At 36.3% G+C, this 19521-nt stretch overlaps 1 protein-coding gene across 1 annotated transcript in view; it reads right to left on the bottom strand.

Moving 5' to 3' along the window:
* Positions 1-4782: 4782 nt before the first annotated feature.
* AHR (aryl hydrocarbon receptor) overlaps positions 4783-19521 on the bottom strand; it is a 50184-nt gene continuing 35445 nt past the window's right edge. Inside the window, exons 5-11 of the mRNA XM_082661924.1 lie at positions 17934-18057; positions 17106-17236; positions 15491-15693; positions 14665-14774; positions 13909-14050; positions 11262-12510; positions 4783-8753 (exon numbers count right to left, since the gene is read on the bottom strand). Of these exons, the coding sequence (XP_082518050.1) occupies positions 8619-8753; positions 11262-12510; positions 13909-14050; positions 14665-14774; positions 15491-15693; positions 17106-17236; positions 17934-18057 (2094 nt within the window). The 3' untranslated portion in view covers positions 4783-8618. The remainder of the gene's footprint in view (positions 8754-11261; positions 12511-13908; positions 14051-14664; positions 14775-15490; positions 15694-17105; positions 17237-17933; positions 18058-19521) is intronic.

The raw sequence follows: 19521 nt of genomic DNA, 5'->3' as shown, positions 1-19521 counted from the left end.
CTCTTCCCCCTCACCCTTGCTAGCATATCAGTTACTTGAAGTAGGCCATCACATCAGAGATCACTCTATTCTAATCTATTAGTCCCTGATCCCTATAAATTCTTCTATATATGAGTTTGCGTTCCTTCCTAATTCTGGTTGGTCTTAAATTGTAAGCTGTTTCACGCAGGCCTGTGTACTTTAGACAGCAAAACAGAGTTCTGTCCATTGCTCTTCCTGAAAAAGTTTGCTAGAGGTGGAAGAACTGGTATCAGAAACTGATCTCCAGGGGCTGTGGATCCTGTCCGAGATGGTGGCAGTGGGGTTGGAGATGGGGAAAGGAAGCCAGGGCTGGTTCTGCCTCCTGGAGTTTTAAAAGTCTAAGCTCATCAGCACAGGAAAGCTGATGGGGCAGACTTAAATTCTATCCAAGCACATGGTGATATCCTAAAGATCACATACCACGAGAGAAGGGCAGTTCACCTGATAAACGTGATTTTACTTGTCAGTTGGGAGCCAGAGGATCAGCTGGGATCACGCAAGGAACAGTGTAGCCTGGGCAGGCCTCCCTAGTCTAATACTTAAATTGTAAGACTATCCTGGTGGTTTTCATATCATATCATCAGAGTGGCTTGTTAAAAATAAGATTCTCAGGCCTACAAATTGGATTCAGTGAGCATGGGGTGTCCACAAATCTAATTTTCAATAGCTCTCTCCATAGACAGAGATGCAGATGGCCCATGGACACTCAGTAAAATACACTGTTTCTGGTTCTTTTGACATCAGAGACACCAAATCCTGAGGACCCCACCACAGGTCCCACCATGATGGAGTAAAATAGAGAACTATTCAGCTGGATGCTTTAAGGTCAGCCTAGAATGGCCCCCTGTAGGCCTGGATGGCTAAATGTTTGTTGAATGAATGCTCCTCCCTACTCCTCCTCTCTAACCACTCCCAAATCCTTGTTTGTTGAAACCATTTTTGTTTTCAATTTTGAAACTTCTCTCAATCCCTACAACCAGTGTCTCCCTACACGTTCCTGTCAGATCTTCGGTAGAAGTTTTTTTTCTTCCCATTCTGTCTTTTCTTACTGCAAGTTGGCAGATCATTCTTGCTGAGTTCCTAACTATAGTTTGAATCTAAAGTGTCTCAGATTATAAGTACAGAAGCAAAGAATTCCATTGTCCAGTGGGACTGACTACTGTGGTAATAGAAAGGGCCAGATGTGAGGATTCGGTTTGAGCTCCTAGAAGATGGAAGTGGAGGTGTTAACAAAAATGGTAGGAGAATCTCTAGACTCAGGAGGGAAAATGAGGCATTCAGTTTTGTTCAAAGACAATTTAAGGTGCTGGTAGGATATTTAAAAGAAAACTATACTATATTACATATTGTACAAAATACACCATTGGAAATCTAGGCCAGGAACTCAGAAAAGAGGTCTAGGTTACATATTGAGTTATACACAGTGATTCGATTAGTTGAGATTATAAAGAGAGAGAGGTATAGGGGGAGGGTAGGAAAAAGGACACACATCGAACCTTAAAAAAAAAAAGCCTATCTGTAGCAATATAGAAGGAGAGGGACCACAAGTAATCCCATCAGGAAACTAATTAGAGTACAGTATTACAGAAGCCAAGGTAAGAAAGTATCAAGGAAAGATTTCTTGACTTAATAGAACATTTGTACATACAAATCGGTAGTAGTTAAATTCACACTGAAGGTTTAAGCAATAAGAGGTCAGTGATGAAGAAAGCAAGTCATAGCAAGCTGCTCTATTCAGATGTAAAACAATAAAAATGAATGAGTGAATGGATGCATGGAAAAAGAAAAAAGAATCAAGTAGCAGTTTGATTTGTCCTTAGAAGAAAATTGATGATGCTTGCTGGAGAAACCAATACATTCAGTGACTGAAAATGCAAGAAAAAGGAGTTAAGGAAAATCTGAGAGGATAATTGATAGCAACATAAAAGTAAAAAAGGAGGAAACTGAAAATTGTATCAGACTTTTTTGAGTCAAGTTGGAGATAACGTCACTGGAGAGACTGAGAAGATGAAGATACCATGGGTGGCTGGCAGTGGGGGTGGGATAGATAATAGAATGATGGGTTAACCGAAGTCTATTTATCTCTTATATAAAAGAAGTCACAAGGTACACAGACAGGGTTTCTTTGGTGGTCCCAAACATGTGGCTCCACGTCATGAGGGACCCTGGCTCATCCTGTTTTCAATTCACCATCCTAGTTTATGGCTTCTATCTTCATGGTTCAAGAGAGCTGCTAGATCTCCATTGATCACACCCATGTGTGCTGGCTAGAAAGGAAAAGCAGAAAAGCAAAAATGGCTCCTTGCAGCTGCATTAGGTCTCTTTCAGCAGCCTTTTTGGGAAGTATCACAAAAGTTTTGCTTTCATGTATTTGGCCAGAACTTTTATCAGCTACACCTATTCACAAAGGAGGCTGGAAGATATAGTTTTGTTCCCTCATTGTGACCAGAGAAATGTCAGGGTTCTCTTACAAAGAAGGAAGGGAAGATGATGGTGTTCGGTAACTGTCAGTTTCTGTCATAGACATGGTGAAACATTTGTGATGAGGCCATTATTCCAGTTTCGTCACTTTTTCTAGCAAAACTGGTTATCAGGAAAAGAAATGTTTTGGCCGGGGCTATGGACTGGAGTGGCAGTTTCCAAGAAGGAAGTGAGCAATTCCAGAGTACAAGCAAACATACTGCTGAAACCCGGATACTGAGGTCCAGGCAGATGGACTGAAAAAGCACAATGGGTACTCATGGGGCTAGAGATCACAAGGAACGCAGAGAGCTAGTTGAATAAAGAAGAAAGGAATGGGAAAGTGGAAGAAAGATGGTGTGATGAGAAGAGGAGATTTCAAGTTGGCAAAAATAAGGCAGTTACAAATGCTCAAAGTATGAGATGTGATTATTCTTGGCTGGAATGGAAAAATAGGTTATTATATTGATGTGTAGTAGTTATGGAAACAAGGCTAGAAGGATCATTGATAAGGATGATATCAGGACTTGAAAGTGGAAAGCAACACTAAACTAGAGACTAAAAACCTAGATATTCATGAGATCAGAAGTAAACAGAATGAGGAGTAGGGTCAATGTAGAGATTCACTTACAACTGAGGAGCGGTTGATTGGAAATCGCAGGGGAATATTAGTAATGGCAGACATTTATTGAGTACTTGCTATGTGACAAACAAGAAACTGTTTTTAATATAAAAATGATTTTTAAATTTACAATTTAGGAATAATTTTAGATTTACATAAAAGTTGTGAAGATACAGACTTTCTTCCCTTCATCCGTCTTCCTCTAAACTTAACCTCTTACATAACTGTGGTGCATTGGTAAAGCTAGGAAATGACAGTGGTACAGTACTATTAACTAAACGTGATTCGGCTTTCTTCAGTCGTTCCACTAATGCCTCTTTTCTATTGCAGAATGCAATCCCACATACCCTGTTGTACTTTGTATTTCGTTGTCATGCCTCCTTAGTCTCCTCCGACCTGTGATGTCTCAACATCTGTTTTTCTTGACCTTAACACTTTAAAGAATACTCCCAGGAATCTTGTGGAATGTCTCTCAGTTGGGGTTTCTCTGACATTTTCTGATGAGTAGACTAGGGCTATGTGTGTTTGAGAAAATACCACAGAGCAGAAGTGTGCTGATCATATAGCATCGTATCTGTGAAACACCACAACATACTTGATGTCAAACTCGATCTCTTGGTTAAAGGGGTGCTTGCCAGATTTCTACAATACAAACATTTTTTCCCCTTTCTCTACTGTATTCAGCAAGAGGCTGAGTTTAGCCCACACTCAAGGGGAGGGGTATTAAGCTCCATCTATTGGAAGGCATAGTTACCTATATTTGTGATTTTCCTGTAAGGAAGGTTTGCCCCCTTGTCCCCATTTATTTATTTCTTCAATCATTTATTCATATCAGGATGGACTCACGGATATTTTATTCTTTGGGTTGTAATCCAATACTATTATTTTTTTGCTCAAATTGTTCATTTTGGCAACTGGGAACTGTTTTTACATAAATTATTTATTGAATCCTGTGAGGTGCCTATTACTGTTATCCTTATTTTGTAGAAACGGAAACTCAGGCTCAGAGAGTAAGAAACCTTCCCAATGATTCACATCATGTGTGTGTTGAGGCCAGGTGTCTTCAGAGTCTGTGTGCTTAGCTTTGCTGTGCTGCTCTTAGAGGGAAAGGATGCTCGACGCAAGTCAATCAGAGATAAGGTGTCTTTATTTCACCCTTTTTCAGAGGTGAGATCACAGATTTTGAGGGGATTCATCATAAAGGTAGTAGTTGCAGAATGGATGAGCTTCCAAAGGGTCAGTATGTAGAGAAAGAAACACACATGGTGGTCAGAACTAAGCCTGTTGCCAGGTGGGAGGAGAGGACAGTAGCTAACAAAGGCAGATGAGGGAATAAACAGGATGCAGGACAGCTAATGTCATAGAACCTAAGGGAGGAAAAAAGTTCATAGAGGGTGCAGGGCCGTAGAGAATCAGCCTATGGTAAGATGGAAGTTAAGTGAACATCATCAAAGCAGCGTAATGGGAAGAAAACAAGATTTCAGGAGACCAACATTATTTTAGAGAAAGGAGGCAAAGAAGTAATTTAATAAGAAAAGGGATGCAGAATCAAGTAATTTTTCTTGTTCCTGGGATAGAGGATGACCTGTACACAGGGGTGCCCATAGGAGAGAGAAAAGACTCTGGAAGAGGGAGACGGAGTAGCTGAGTGTATGAAAACCGGAAAGGAAGGGTGCTTTTTTCTTTTTTATTGAAGTAGAGTTGATTTACAGTGTTGTGTTAATTTCTGCTGTACAGCAAAGTCATTCAGTTAAATATAAATACACACGTTCTTTTTTACATTCTTATTCATTATGCTTTATCATAGGATACTGAATACAGTTCTCTGTGCTGTATAGTAGGGCCTTGTTGTTTATCCATTCCAAATACATTAGCTTACATCTGCTACCCCCAACCTCTGGATGTAGAGAACAGACTTGTGGTTGCCAAGGGGGAGGGGGGGGGAGGGATGGAGGGGCAGGTTGTGGTTAGGGAGAGTGTCCATCTTGGAGGCCGGGGAGCTTCTCCTTCTCCCATGTTGGAAGTTGGCCTAAGAGCAGAGGACAGTGGTATTGTGGAGGTAAAAGTACAGACACACTTACGATGTGCTGTGGGGTTTTGATGGTTTCAGTCGTATTAGTGCAACTGGAAGCATGGTCCTCTGTGGACACTGGGATAAAACTTGAGACATTCCCTAGTCTTGTGAGTAGCTAACATCCCTGGTCAGTGTTTGACAGGCTTGGTGACAAGGGGGCAAGTTGCAGTCATTCATGCTGATGAAGTCATTTGACTGAAAGTAGGGATCAGAAATATTATCTGGATTTTTCTTGACTCTTTCAGATCAAACGGTTGAAACTGAATATATTGTGCACGTAGGCAAAAGACAGTGTTAGTCTTTCTCAAATATTCAGAATTAAGTATGATGCTAATTGGCTATGTTTTTATCGACTTGTTGAGAAAAATACCTAATGATTAAGAATCAATGTAAAATTAATGTAAAAAATTGTTACTAGAATGAAAACTTTTTCCCAGGAACTTCTTTTCAACTCTAACTGCAGAATTCTTGGTGAGTGTTTAATAGTTATGAATTTAACACCAAAGGCTTAACATGCCATTTATATTTGTTAGAGGTGTAAGTTTGGGCAATACCTTTTCTAATCTAAGCATAGAATAGAACATGGGTTGTTTAAATTTTTGTCATAAATATTCTTAAAATATTGGCTATTAAAATGGAATGTTGGATTTTAATCTGAGATACAAAACAAATACCACTAGACTATACTACTGATAATACAAGGTTTAAAACAACATACATTTCAGAAGCATTTTAACCTATGAAGTTACTTGAAGTGTGTTTTTTTTTTATATTCCTGTCAAGGCCAAAATATCCAGGGGCAGAACTTTATAAGAAGTTTATGAATTATTGACTTAACCTATCCTTAAATATGAATTATTGACTTAACCTATCCTTAAATATTGAAGACTGCTTTCATCTAATGTAACACTATACTTTAAGTACTCACTTCCTTTATATGGACCAGAAAGAAGAATTTGCCTTAAAACATATTATTCATACCTGGTGATTATTTTATTACCATATATATTATTGTGTACAATTTTTTGATAATGAAGGATATTTATTACAAATCATATTTTAAACAAAAATGTATTCATGGCATATGTAAGCATTAACATCTTGAAGGAGAGAATACCCATGAAAACATTTACCTCAAATTTAGTAATACTGAAAAACACTAGTTTGAGCATAGCAATGATTGAAAGCTATATAATACATTGGAACACTGGTAAATCTTCAGGTACTGTAGGAACAACCTGGCATAGGAAGAAGATCAAATGAGGCACATCACATCCTCAGAAGTGCACATCATCTAAAAATAAATCCCTCAATACAGCAGTACACAAACCATTCTTCCTTTGTTTGGCACTTAGCAGTACAGACAAAGGTGTATTTGGTTTAATGTGATTTTACTATTCTTAGATAAATTTTAGTTACTTTTATAGATAAAAATATACAATATTGCTTTAAGTTTTTTAAATTTTATAAGTGTATACTTGATTGTCATTATATTCACAATTTAAAAAGCCTATTTTTTCCCCCACTAAACCATTCAGTAACATGTGGAAGAGACTAACAAAAATGGTTTATATGAAGACTTTTAATGAAAGGTTTAAATGTGAAAATGGAATATTAATCTGGATCACTGGTCTAAATCTTTAGTGATACCTCATGCTGGAAACAAATTATGAAATGTTTTAGACAAATTTATTATTTTCAACTCTTAAACTGATTCTACAGGTTCAATATTTTGTCTGAAAATGCATAAAACTGATGTAGATATTTTGTCTGAAGTCACTTTTATATACATTAATTTACTAAAAAAATAACAAAAACATGTATTTTAAGACTACATTTCAGTGTGGGATTCCATCACGTTTTTATATAATACGTGCAAAATGTGTCTGTGCCTTTCCAGATGTCATATTTAAATAAAAGAAAGGCAGATGGTGGCACTTTTAAGTTACCTGAGGATGGTTAAATTAATAGCCTGATTAATTTGCCTTATTGATAATAGAGGTCATCATATCAGAAACAACCTAATACTTGAAGTTAAGAGAACTGCATGATTGTCTTTTTCTTAATACCAACTTTTGAAAGAAGTTGGATTCATTATTTGCTATCTTAAAAAGACACACTGATAAAATATGTTAAGACCCAAACAAATTATTTACGTGCATATATAAGGTATGCACTATTTTTAAATGAAAGAAAATATTTTACAAATAATTTTGTTCATTATAAACTATACAATGCACCATTCTTTTCACTCATACCAATACTTTGCACCAAACATTGCTATATTCAATCTTAACACTTCTCAAATATGAGAAAAACAGTTTCCACTATACTAAGAAGTGAAATTTATAGTGAACATATTCCAACATCTTAAAGGATCACAGATCTACAACAGTTTTTAAAGAATTTATACATATTGAAATGGGTGCTTTACTTATTAAAGAGCTAAAAGTAAAGCTGCTTCTCTTCATTTGAAGTTAAATGCTGTAGCATTTAACAGCAGATTCTTTACACTGCAACATTCAACTATTAAGGTGGAGATTTTAGTAAAGCTAAATGGTGGTATATCTCTTACTTCTGAAAACTGCTGAAATTTTAGTGCTGCTGTCTTATTTATCTGATAATTAAAAAATAATTTGGAAAGACATCTTCCCTTTCAAAATTTTTCAACATAAGGCACACGGCAACATTAAAGTCTAGAAACGACGAGATTAAATAATTAACTTTTCAACCATTTTTTGCCCTTTACCTGAAGAAAGTGGGTGAGTAGCGCAGTTAAAACATGCCTGGATTAATAAAAATGACTGAATTTAAGAAACACTGATAATATTTGTGTGCAGAATGTTATTAATTTTAAAAAGAGAAAGTATATTTTATATAAAACATACTCATACAGTGTTATAGGTAGAAAAAATTGTGAGGCACTTACATTACCAAGGAAGGAGGAGAGCACTGAGATTATCTCTTTATAAAAGCACCGAACCACTCATTTTAACATCTGAGATAAAAGCAGAAGCTACAAATAAAAGAAAATAGTTCATATTTGGTACACTAATAAGAATGTTGTTGAAGTTCAAAACTCGAAGTATTTCATTTTATTCTGACAGAAATAATTCCAACAGAGAAAAAGTTCTTATTTAAAAGTGTCATAACGTCCCCCTGAATAAGTTTTGTATATTCTGTGGTATCTCAGAATACTATAAAGTGTAGATTATTTCACTCCTCTGTGGCAGCATACTTTCTATTTTAATGATGGTAATATATGTAATTAACTCCTCTTATAAAATCATTAAAATTTGGTTTGGAAAAACAGTGAGCACTACATATATCAATGCCTCCACGTGAACTTGCTAACATCCAACAATGACAGTTTTATTACTCCCTAATAATGTTTCACAAACGAATTTAATCAAAAAACCAAGATGAAAAGTGGGCTTGGAATTACAGGAATCCACTGGATGTCAAGTCAGAGAAAGGTCTGGCTTCTGACGGGTGAAGATGGGTGGTAGGCTGAGTGTTATTTATGCTGTTTAATTCAGCTGGATAGGTTTCATTTAAGACTCCTCCGTTCTGAAACTGAAAACAAACAAAAATTGCAATGCAACTTATTAGAACAGATCCTTCGTATAGCTTAAGCCGTTAGATGTATGAAAATGTATTTTTAAAATCTTTGTCCTGGGCTTCCCTGGTGGCGCAGTGGTTGGGAGTCTGCCTGCCGATGCAGGGGACGCGGGTTCGTGCCCCGGTCCAGGAGGATCCCACATGCCGCAGAGTGGCTGGGCCCGTGAGCCATGGCCGCTAAGACTGCGCGTACGGAGGCTGTGCTCCGTGGCGGGAGAGGCCACAACAGTGAGAGCCCAGCGTACCGCAAAAAAAAAAAAACTTTGTCCTGCACGTTGTTAAACTTCAAATTCCTTTCCTGCTGTTAAATTTTAAATCATTCAGTGAAGACATACTGAACATATATTCTGTATTAGTTGCGTTTACAGCCTTTTGGTTTCTCTCTTACATGGTATGGAGGAATAATATCATTGTCTCACTGCAGATTTGGCATTCCATACCCTGAGAGAGTACTTGATCAGTGAACTGCCTATGGTTTGGATAGGAGCTGATGGATCAGAGAGTACCAATCGTGAATCACAGTAACTGTACTCTCTGTCATAAGTAAGCTTGTTTTGACCAGATTTTATCTAAAAGTTCTAGGTACCGATGAATTAATTACATTGAAGATCACTACACTGAACTACAGATAACCTAGAACCTTCTCAAAGGAGGTAAGTTTTGATTTGCAAGAGGTTTCTTAACATATTACACCATGGGTATATGATTGCTAGAACCAAGTTTTTTAATTCATAACATGCTTTACTACTAAAATTACTGTCCTAATTATGGAAATAAGTTACCAAAGTAAAATACTTGCTCTTGCTGTGTAACAGTGAACTTAGGCTGATTTCCATAACTGCTATTGAAAAAAAGGAGGGATGACAGAGATACCTAGTTCTGTAGGATTTTTACAGATTAGAGAGCCTTTTGTATTTTAGAATATAGTTAGTGAAAGTAACATTATAATCATACCCTTAATTGCTTTGAATGACATCTACCTTTCTGAAGCCTATGTAACATTAGGTTTCAGTAATCAAAACAGACTGCTTCTAAACTTCGTGGAGTTTTCAAAAGGAATATAGTAAGTGCCCAGAGAATGGTAGGTTTTGAATAAATTACTCCCATCAGTCATAATACAATGCACATCAGCAATTCTCTAAATATACTGCCTACAGCAGTGCTGTCCACCAGAATATAATGTGAGCCACAGATGGAATTTTAATTTTCTTTAGTTTTTATAACTCCTAGGGGGAATATATAGGTCTAGAATTCTTATCATTCATAAAGAAGTAATACAAAACAGTGGGGGAAGAAAATACTGTAAGGAACTCATGCTAATGCAGGCCCTGTTCAAAATGTAATTTTACATAATTAACTTGTACAGCAAAGTGTACAGAAGTTACCCACCCAGGCTTACTTCACAGCAGTGTTGTGAGATAGACTGTAACCAATTGTTAAATAACTGAAGGAAGTCAGGAATGAGGATAAGAAAAACTTTCACAGCCATTTTCTATGAATAAGCTCATATATAATCAGACAAAACCACGTGTATAAAAAGGCCAGAAAAAAACAATTAGTGAAAAAGAGTCAAGTAACATTTATAAACTATTATAATACATAGTCTTATAACCAGGATTCGCTTCAAAACTAAACTTAAATATACGGTAAAATGAACTAAATATTTTCTAATGGAAAAGCATAAATGCAAACATGATGTATTCCTGGGTGGCCGAAGAGAGCAGCAATCATCAGCACGTACTTTTTGTTTTTTCTAAGTTTCCACGATGCTAGAAGGGTTAGAATGACACATTTAAATGAAGACAAAGCATCCAGCTTGAGTCCCCTGATAGAAAGCCAGGGAAAAAAACTATTCGACCTTAAAGGATAAAATGAGGATCTGGCAGGTCACAGAGAGCGACTGCCAGAGAACACCAAGGAAGCCAAGTACTGAATTCCAGAGATCATCTAGGACAAAAGCATTTGAAGGAAGCACAACTATATTGATTTTTAACCCAATTTCAACAGAAATAGAGCCAATATTAAATAATAACTTTAAATAGAGTATAATCGATAAAAACATTGAATCACTATGTTGTACACCTGAAAGTAATTGTAAATCAATTATATGTCAGCAAAAAAATTGAGCTTTGAAGAAAATATCTTTAAAAATTTAAAAGGCCGTGTTTTTAAAAATCAAGATTATACTTTTAACTAATTTCACCTGGTTGTCACTTAAGGCCATGTTGCTTTTTTCCTTGATTTCTTTCTCCTTTCAGGTAACTATGATATACTTGTATTACTAACGTATTAAAAAAGTACTGGCTTATAAAAAAATAGATAAAGTTTAAAATGCTCTCTCACATGAATGCTACAGATAATAGATTAAAATCAGTCACTGACGTAGAAAATTTATAACTTGGTTCGATTTATAATGTACGAAGAATCATCTAAAGGGTTTATTCAGTTTAATAAAACTCTTACCTTGTTTAAAAATGCCTGCGGGCCTGGCATTGTTGGGTTGTACTGCATCTGAGCCACATGGCTGTGCTGAGCTTCCGGCTGGCACTGGTACATTGACACAGCCCCGGCGTAACATGTCTGAGGAGTTACTATGGCTGACTGTGGATTGAGTCCGTGCCTTTGGCTTTGGGGAACTTGTAAACATGTGACAAAGTCTTCTAAATTAGAAGAAGTTGTAAGGTATGGGGCTGGTTCAAAATCCCCGATGGGAAAGTCTAACTGTGTACCCTTAGAATGTGGCGGCAACACAGACTGACCACAGGGAATAAAGCTCTGTGCGTAAGGCATAGTATCAATCTCAGATTTGTAGGGCAACTCTTGACTGGTCCCAGGTACGTCTGAAAAGACATTGTACTGCTGTAAGTCTTGCTGAGGACAATTAGAAGGCACGGATTGGTTCGAGTTCCAGTTTGCGAACATGCCATTAACTTGCATATGCTGCATTTTCTGACACAGCTGTTGCTGCTGCTCCACTGCTCTGTGCTTCTGATGCTGCTGTAGCTGCTCTTGCTCTTCTAACTGGAGGTGCTCCTGTACCATGCAGCTTGGGTTCAGAGCCATGGACTGTTGCTGATGGTAACCTGAACACCCCAAGGCCGACTTATTTAAAGAGTCTTCGACGTAGGTCAGAATTTCATCTGTTAAGTCAATATCTCTGAAGTCTTCTTCACCAGAAAAGTCAGTTCTGAAAAATTCCTCATTCTGTTGCATGTGTTTGATATCTTCAAAATCGATGCCTAGGTGTTTCATAATGCTGTACAAGTCACTATTTCTATTATCTGGAAAGAGCCCTGCGTGATCTCCAGAGAGGGTTGGGTTCATTTCCTGAGACTGGCCAATCTGCTCGTGTTTCAGGATATTGTCACTTCCCATTGGTGCGACATTGTTTTGCCAATTACTGCACTCATTCTGAGAGTCATTGAAAAAGTTTCTTTCAAAAGGTGTACTACTTGAAGCAGGATAGAGATAAATAGATTCATCTTGTTGCATCATGGCATTCAGGAGGGAACTGGGATTGAGGGAATCCTTACTTAGAGTTGACTTGGTAGCAGAATCTTTTCCACCAGCACCATTTTTAGTCCTTATTGGTAAGGGATCCATTATGGGAGGAAAAGGGTTGGTTACCTCATATAAAACAGCTTCTCCAGTGGTAAACATAAAAGGCAACTTCAGATTGCGTTTTCGTAAATGCTCTGTTCCCTCTTCATCTCTAAAATTGTGCACAAGAAAGTTGGCGTATGTTAAGGAGAGTCGCATCATAAACATTTCAAAATAAGAAATTTTAGAAAAGAAAAAATAATAGCAAGCAAAATACACTGTAGTTGAGTTTCATAGCAGGGAACATGAACTCTGAGAGAAATCTTTCTGATGATAAGTACTTAAAATTGTTTTTCAGACAAATTTAATTTAGAATTTGTCCAAAAACTTAATAATACAGTCATTAATTTCACACTCAGGTTCCATCCCTACCTGAAAAATGGATTACAAATGGAATAAAGATCCAAATGTAAAAATGGGGCTCGTTGAAATAAAATATAAAACCCAGAAGCTCTAAAGGAAGATTGACATATGAAAACTAAAAATGTTTGCATGGGGAAGGAATTCATAAATCAAGGCATGGAGAAAATGTCATAGTTATAGGTTCATATGTACTACACAGAGTGTATATATGTAAAATTTAATATCCATATTAGGTAAAGAGCTCCAATGGATCTCATAACCTCTTAATAACTAATAGAACAAGCAAACAAAAATATCAAATGTATAAAAACATTCTTCCATTCTTATAAACAAATTTTCCCATGGGAATTGACAACTGATTTCTAAACTATTTATATAGAAATGTAAAGAGCCAAGATTATCTTGAAAGAGAACAAAAATTCTGAACAAACGAGATGGCGGGCATACATCAAGATATCAAGGCATATTAAGGTACAGAATAGTTTTGGTCTAAAAATAGACAACCAGACCAATGGAACCCCAGATACAATCCCCTGATTGAAATGCAGTGCAGTGGGGAAAAGATGGTCTTTTCAAAAAAACCATCTTTCCAATAAATGTTAGTTACTAGTCAGCTAGATATCCATATAAGGGAAAAGAATAATCTTGATCCTTACCCTCAAAACCACATACAAAAATCATTTCGCCAGACTGGAGAAAACATTTGCAATACAAATATCTGACAAACTACTCACTTCGAGAATATATGAGAAACTTAAAAATCACTGCCTGCTTATTAGCAAACACGCTAAACAAAGCACTGTTATGTTTTTATTTTATTTGACAGATGGCGCTGGCTTTTCATCTTTCCTTCATATACTCATCTTTCCTTCATATACCCAGGATAAACCCTTGGAGTTTTCTTTGATTATTCTCTTTCTGTAGCTCTACATACACAGTTGTTCAAGAAAGTCTGTTAACTCTGTTTTCTCAATGTCCTTACCCTATGCCGCCTTCTTTCTGTACATATTACCTTTCAATTTTTATTTCCAGTGTAAATTCTCTTAAAATTTATTTTTAGGTTTTCATGAAGGAGAATTTATAAACCAAAGTGTTATTATTAAAATAAAAAACCAAAACATGAAATGTTCTAGGTCTTTGTACTTACGTTAGAGGTCTCTGAGTTGCAATGATATAATCTGGTCTTCCATTCTTATAAACTAAGCGTGCATTCGACTGCACCCAAGTCCATCGATTGTCTTTCGTAAGAAGCCTGAACACTATCATGCCACTCTCTCCAGTCTTAATCACTGAAACAAAAAAGAATTAAATTATCAAATTCAAAATCAACACAATAATCTCTGTAATATTTCTAGATGTAATTCACATATCACCAAAGATGATAACTATGTTGACGACTTTTAAGCACAGTATATTAAAATGTATCAAAATACTTCTTCGGCATTGCTAGTTTTTCCTGTTTCATACTAAATTTATTATTTAAATGGTTCAAGGAAAGATTAAGTCAGACAATTCTCGTAACACGTGAAAAGAGAGTATAGAGTTTGGAGGGAAAATTGTTTTCATTTTAAAAAAAAGGGAACATTTCCTATAGCCTAATATTTTACTATACAATTTTAAAGCATAATCTCTATTAACATAAATTTTAGAATTAAAAATGATGCCATTAAAAAAACTGAGCAAAAACGTGGGCAAAAGGTCATTTTCAGAGTAATTAAACTACTTAATTCCTGTGTGGCAGCTAATGAACAGAGAGTGTAACTCAGGCTAATCATAATTGTGGGATACTAAGGAGAAGTTTATCCAAATAGTTTCCTTAAACACTTACATTAGTAATAATTTGAAAGACGTACTAGGGCGTAAGCTGCTTTCACAGCCAAGCTCATGAGAAACTACAACTTACTCCGGATATGGTACTCAGCACAGTAAAGCATATCAGCAGCATGAATAAACTGATATCCTGATCCTCTCATGCATAGCTCTGCTTCAGTATAGCCTAAAACAATTCTTCCTCTGTTTAAAAGAAAGGCAAAATAAGAATGCAATTAAAATTTAACAAAAATGAAGTAGCCAACATCAGTTCATTAGTTATATGCTAGTTTCTGTACTATGTTGACATTCAGAATTTCACACTAGCAGGTAGAAACACACACAGTTCTGTAACTGCTCTCTTTTGCTTATGGTTGCAAATTTCACTTTTAGACTGTTTTCTTCTCCTGAATAAAGACCATGAAAATTATTGCTAAAGATCAGTCTAACAGAGTAGATTATATAGGTGAAACACAAAATCTCTAATTAAATTCTAGAATACCTATACTACATTTTGAGGGGCAGGGTTTCTCCAACCTGTCTGCATTTGCGTTATTAGGAAGGAGAAAAGTAGCAACATGCTTTGGTTACTAAACTTCTAGGGCTAAAAGTCAAAGTTTGTATAGTTTAAAAATGTAAAACAAGTCAACAATAAATGTCATCAGGATACCGAATCTTATATAAACACATCATCTGTATAATACAGAAATTGTGTCAAATATTGTAAAATAATAAAAAGATTTGTGAACGTGATGAAATTTTATTTTAAAAGGCTATGCTGTAAAGTATGAAATAATAATAGCTACTATAATAATAAACTACTATAATCAACACCATATGGAAAATATATACATGCTAAGACACACTTACTGCAACAAAATATACATTTGGTAAAATAAACCTGAAAAGGTTTCACTTACTTGGCATCACAACCAGTAGGTGTAAAGTCTAACTTGTGTTTGGTTCTAAAGATGAAATTTTTGGTTCGGATTTCAAGTATGGATGGTGGCTGCAGTGGAGTAGCTACTGCAAACAAAGCCAACTGCGGTGGAAGTATTGATCCATCTTTCCCTTTCTTGTTCTGTCCGTGAAGATACTTCAACCTCCCTTGGAAATTCATTGCCTTAAAAAACAGTTCATTAAGATTAACGTTTTAAAATGGTTCCTTTTTAAAAGGCTCCATCAGGGCCATTTCCAGTGTTCTTGATAATTCCATAAAAGTTCATGAGGCTATCAAATGTGACTTGAATTCCTTTCTCCCCAGAAAGCCCATTAAAAATATCCTAAAAGGTAGTGTGAGGGCTATCCTCAAGGGATTCGTAAGTAAACCACTCAGTGCTTTAATAGGTCACAAAAGGAAGACCTAATGGTTTTCTGACCTTGCGGCTGCCCTACCATCCACGCCTAGCACGGGTCCGTACACACTGCACACTCAAACTCTATTTCCTAAACGAATGAATAGTGATAAAGCCATCAAGTACATATTAATTTTCAGATATAGTCTGTGGACTAGTCCACAGCTCAGAGTATATTCAAAATTCATAGGAATCTTTTATAGAGAGATAAAACAACTGTTTAAAAACACTAAAATGAATCATAAAACGATACAAAGAACACAGAACTCTATTAAAGAACAATTTTAGAAGACAGAGGAAACAGAGACAATTTAATCACGATCATGATCAATCTGGCTGCTTAAAACAGTACCAGGCCAAGGGATGATTCTTACATCAATATGAGAGCAGCACAAGGGAGAAAAGGCCCAATTACACAAAGAAATTCCACCTAGACATATATACTAAGTGATCATCAATACTAGCAAACTAGCTCAAAGCACAGTTCTAATTCTGGGTCAGCAAAACTATCTTCAGGAATAAACACACCAACAAAAATCATTGTTTGCTAATAGATTTGATCATCTGTTTCCAATTCCTGATAAGTCACAAAAGTAATATGCAACATGCTTGGTCTCCTTCTGTACCTGGTGGAGTGCACAATCTTCAGGACACAGGCACCTGACAGGCCGGGCCGTCTCTACTCTTAGCGTCCTGCCTACGCTGCTCCCTGGCCATCCTACTCAGGAGTTCACACTATTCAAGAGCATTTCATACTAGAGGAGGATCCTGCAATCATGAAGACACAACCACTTTTTTACACGGCAGTTATTCCAGCCATGCGGAAAAGGCCGTGATAATTTTTCCATTTGGCAGGCATTAAATCCAAGGAGGGTAAGCAGTCTGCTGCCAAAGAAGTGCTATATAATTCTCTATCTTATACCTTAGAAGTCCAAAAGAAGGGGAAAGATAGAGAGTTCCCTGTTATTCCACTAGTCTTTGTTACTGCATCCTAAAGGATAGAGATTTATTTCCAAAACTTTAGAAAGATTTTAAAAAGTTACTGTCCTTTATAAAATTATTTAATAAAGTAGATTTTTATAACCCAAACTCAAATACATTCAAATTAAATTGGTTTCACTTTTCTTTTTAATTTTCTAAAACTTCATAGTAAATGTCAGTAAAAGATTTTGCACCTTACCAGAAAACCAGATGAATTATCCAACAGACACCTTAGTCGGCAAACGAAGCACCTTTCCATAGACGAAGAGTTCTCTGGAGGAACCTGGTCTGGGTTATAATAGACTGCTGGCTGTGAGAGGCCATTAGCTTCTGTAGAAATAATAGCAACACAAAGTTACTTTCATTTTGCTGTAAAATTAAGTGTTTGAATAGCTGAAATTTGTGTTAATTTCTAAACCGAAGTCTGTATTTGGATTACAAAAGAAAAATCGCTTTCAGAAGGGGAGCTAGTGAAAAGAAATGAAAACTTATTGAATAACATTTTCACTACATAGAACTTTACCTATTCGGCTGTTTTTACTTCTACTGAGCTATCCTGTCAACAATTTCTATATTTTCTAAGCCTTTTCTTCTTTTTAACATTTTCACAGATGTGTGAAAACACTGCTTGCATTGAAAGAAGGTTTTTTTTATCCTTGCATATGCTAGTCTGCTTTTATATTTGGTGCATTTTAAACACAGAACAATTCATACACACTCCAGAATCAACCTTGTACATTCCTTCCCCCTTTTCACAACAGTGTAAGAGTTCTTTTTATACAATATATTAGTGAGTATATGGGTATACTTTGTCACGTGAAATTCATCAATGGCTGTCATCTGTCAAAATCCTCCTTAGGTCACCAGGTTCCCTGTGACCTGGCTCTGGCCCGCAGCCAGAGATTCATGTCTTTCCCCTTCTCCCCAACCTTCACCATGGAGTTCTATGCCCCTAAACGTTCTCTGCCTTCTTTCACAGAATTATATCAAAAAATCCCCAACACTATCTTTTGGTAAACATTCTTACCATCCATTTTTTGTCCAGAGTCTGGACACTGTGAAGGGTTTAACGCCCAGTGCAGCTGGCGCTGAAATTCAGCTCGGTCTTCAGTATGGATCAGTTCATACACACTCTGATGGATGACATCAGACTAAAGAAAAAAAAAAAAAAAAAAGGAAATTAACAAGAAGTACTGATTTTTTTAAAATGGGGCTTACTAATTTCAAAATCTTGCTAGATTAGTGGGTGCTTGTTAGTGGTGATGAACGCAAATGAAATGCTTGCAAAGTTCTTCAGGAATCCAATATAGGAAAAGCCAGAAAGAGACTAGCACTGTAATTGACAAGTCAAAAGTTATTTGCCATCACTTCCCTGTGTGAATGCTTTTCAGTCAAATAAGTCACCTTCCCACTCCTTAATTGCAGCACATTAAGTTCTGCTGATTTTTATCTATTTACTGATCTTTTAAAATCCTCCTTCTTCCACAAAACCTTGTCTGAACATCCAGCTGCATTTGACTTCTCTAAGCTTGATAGTATTATGTATTTCCTTCACTGCTCTCTAATAATTTTCCTTATATGAAATTTTTACTTCTAGTAGATTCCATAAGAGTAAGGGATTATGCCATTACCAGGTCAGAATCCCTCCTTCACCTCTTGCTTCTCAGCATTTACTACAGTAAATGGCCCTTCCACCAGAATTGCTCTAACTTTTTTTATTGCAACTCATGGCAAGAAATACATTTTCTATCCATCGTGTGTGTGTGTGTGTGTGTGTGTGTATACACACACGTGGAAAAAAGTTTCACAGAACACTTCTTTTATGTGTAACAATATTTTTAAAATTTATTTTTATTGGTGTATAGTTGCTTTATAATGTCCTGTTAGCTTCTACTGTACAGCAAAATGAATCAGCCATACATATATATATATATATATGTCTATATATATATATATATATATATATATATATATATATACCCTCTCTTTTGTATTTCCCTCCCATTTAGGTCACCACAGTGCATTAAGTAGAGTTCTCTGTGCTATACAGTATGTTCCCATCAGCTGTCTGTTTTATACATAGTATCAATAGTGTATATGTGTCGATCGCAATCTCCCAATTCCTCCCACCCCACCCCTTTCCCCGTTGGTGTCCATACATTTGTGCTCTACGTCTGTCTCTATTTCTGCGTGGCAAATAAGGTCATCTCTACCATTTTTCTAGATTCCACATGTGTGTGACAATATTGTGTTTTCTATTTTATTTCATTTTAAGCAACTAAAAGGAATGATTGATGGTGATCCACTATATCAATTTCATAACCCACTAATGAGTCACAAGAGGCAGTTTTAAAAATGGTGCCATAAAACACCACCAATGTCAGATATGAATGTTTTCTTAAAGAATATCCAGGTTATATGCATATATGAAGAAAAAACAGATTGGGAAACAGCTAATCTTTCTGATTTCTTAACTGTTATGAATCACATCAAATAATAACTAAACTAGTTATGTAATTAAGTTGCAAACAGGCTTTTCTATGGACATTAGTATATTTTCTTTAAAATCCAAAAATACTTAAGTTAGGCTTTGTGTCAGTAGCCAGATTCCACCA

This window comes from Grampus griseus (genome assembly GCF_964374135.1).
Source record: "Grampus griseus genome assembly, chromosome: 9".
Taxonomy (NCBI): Eukaryota; Metazoa; Chordata; class Mammalia; order Artiodactyla; family Delphinidae; genus Grampus; species Grampus griseus.
Note: the sequence above shows the minus strand (reverse complement) of the source record. Positions and strands in the feature narration are given on the sequence as shown.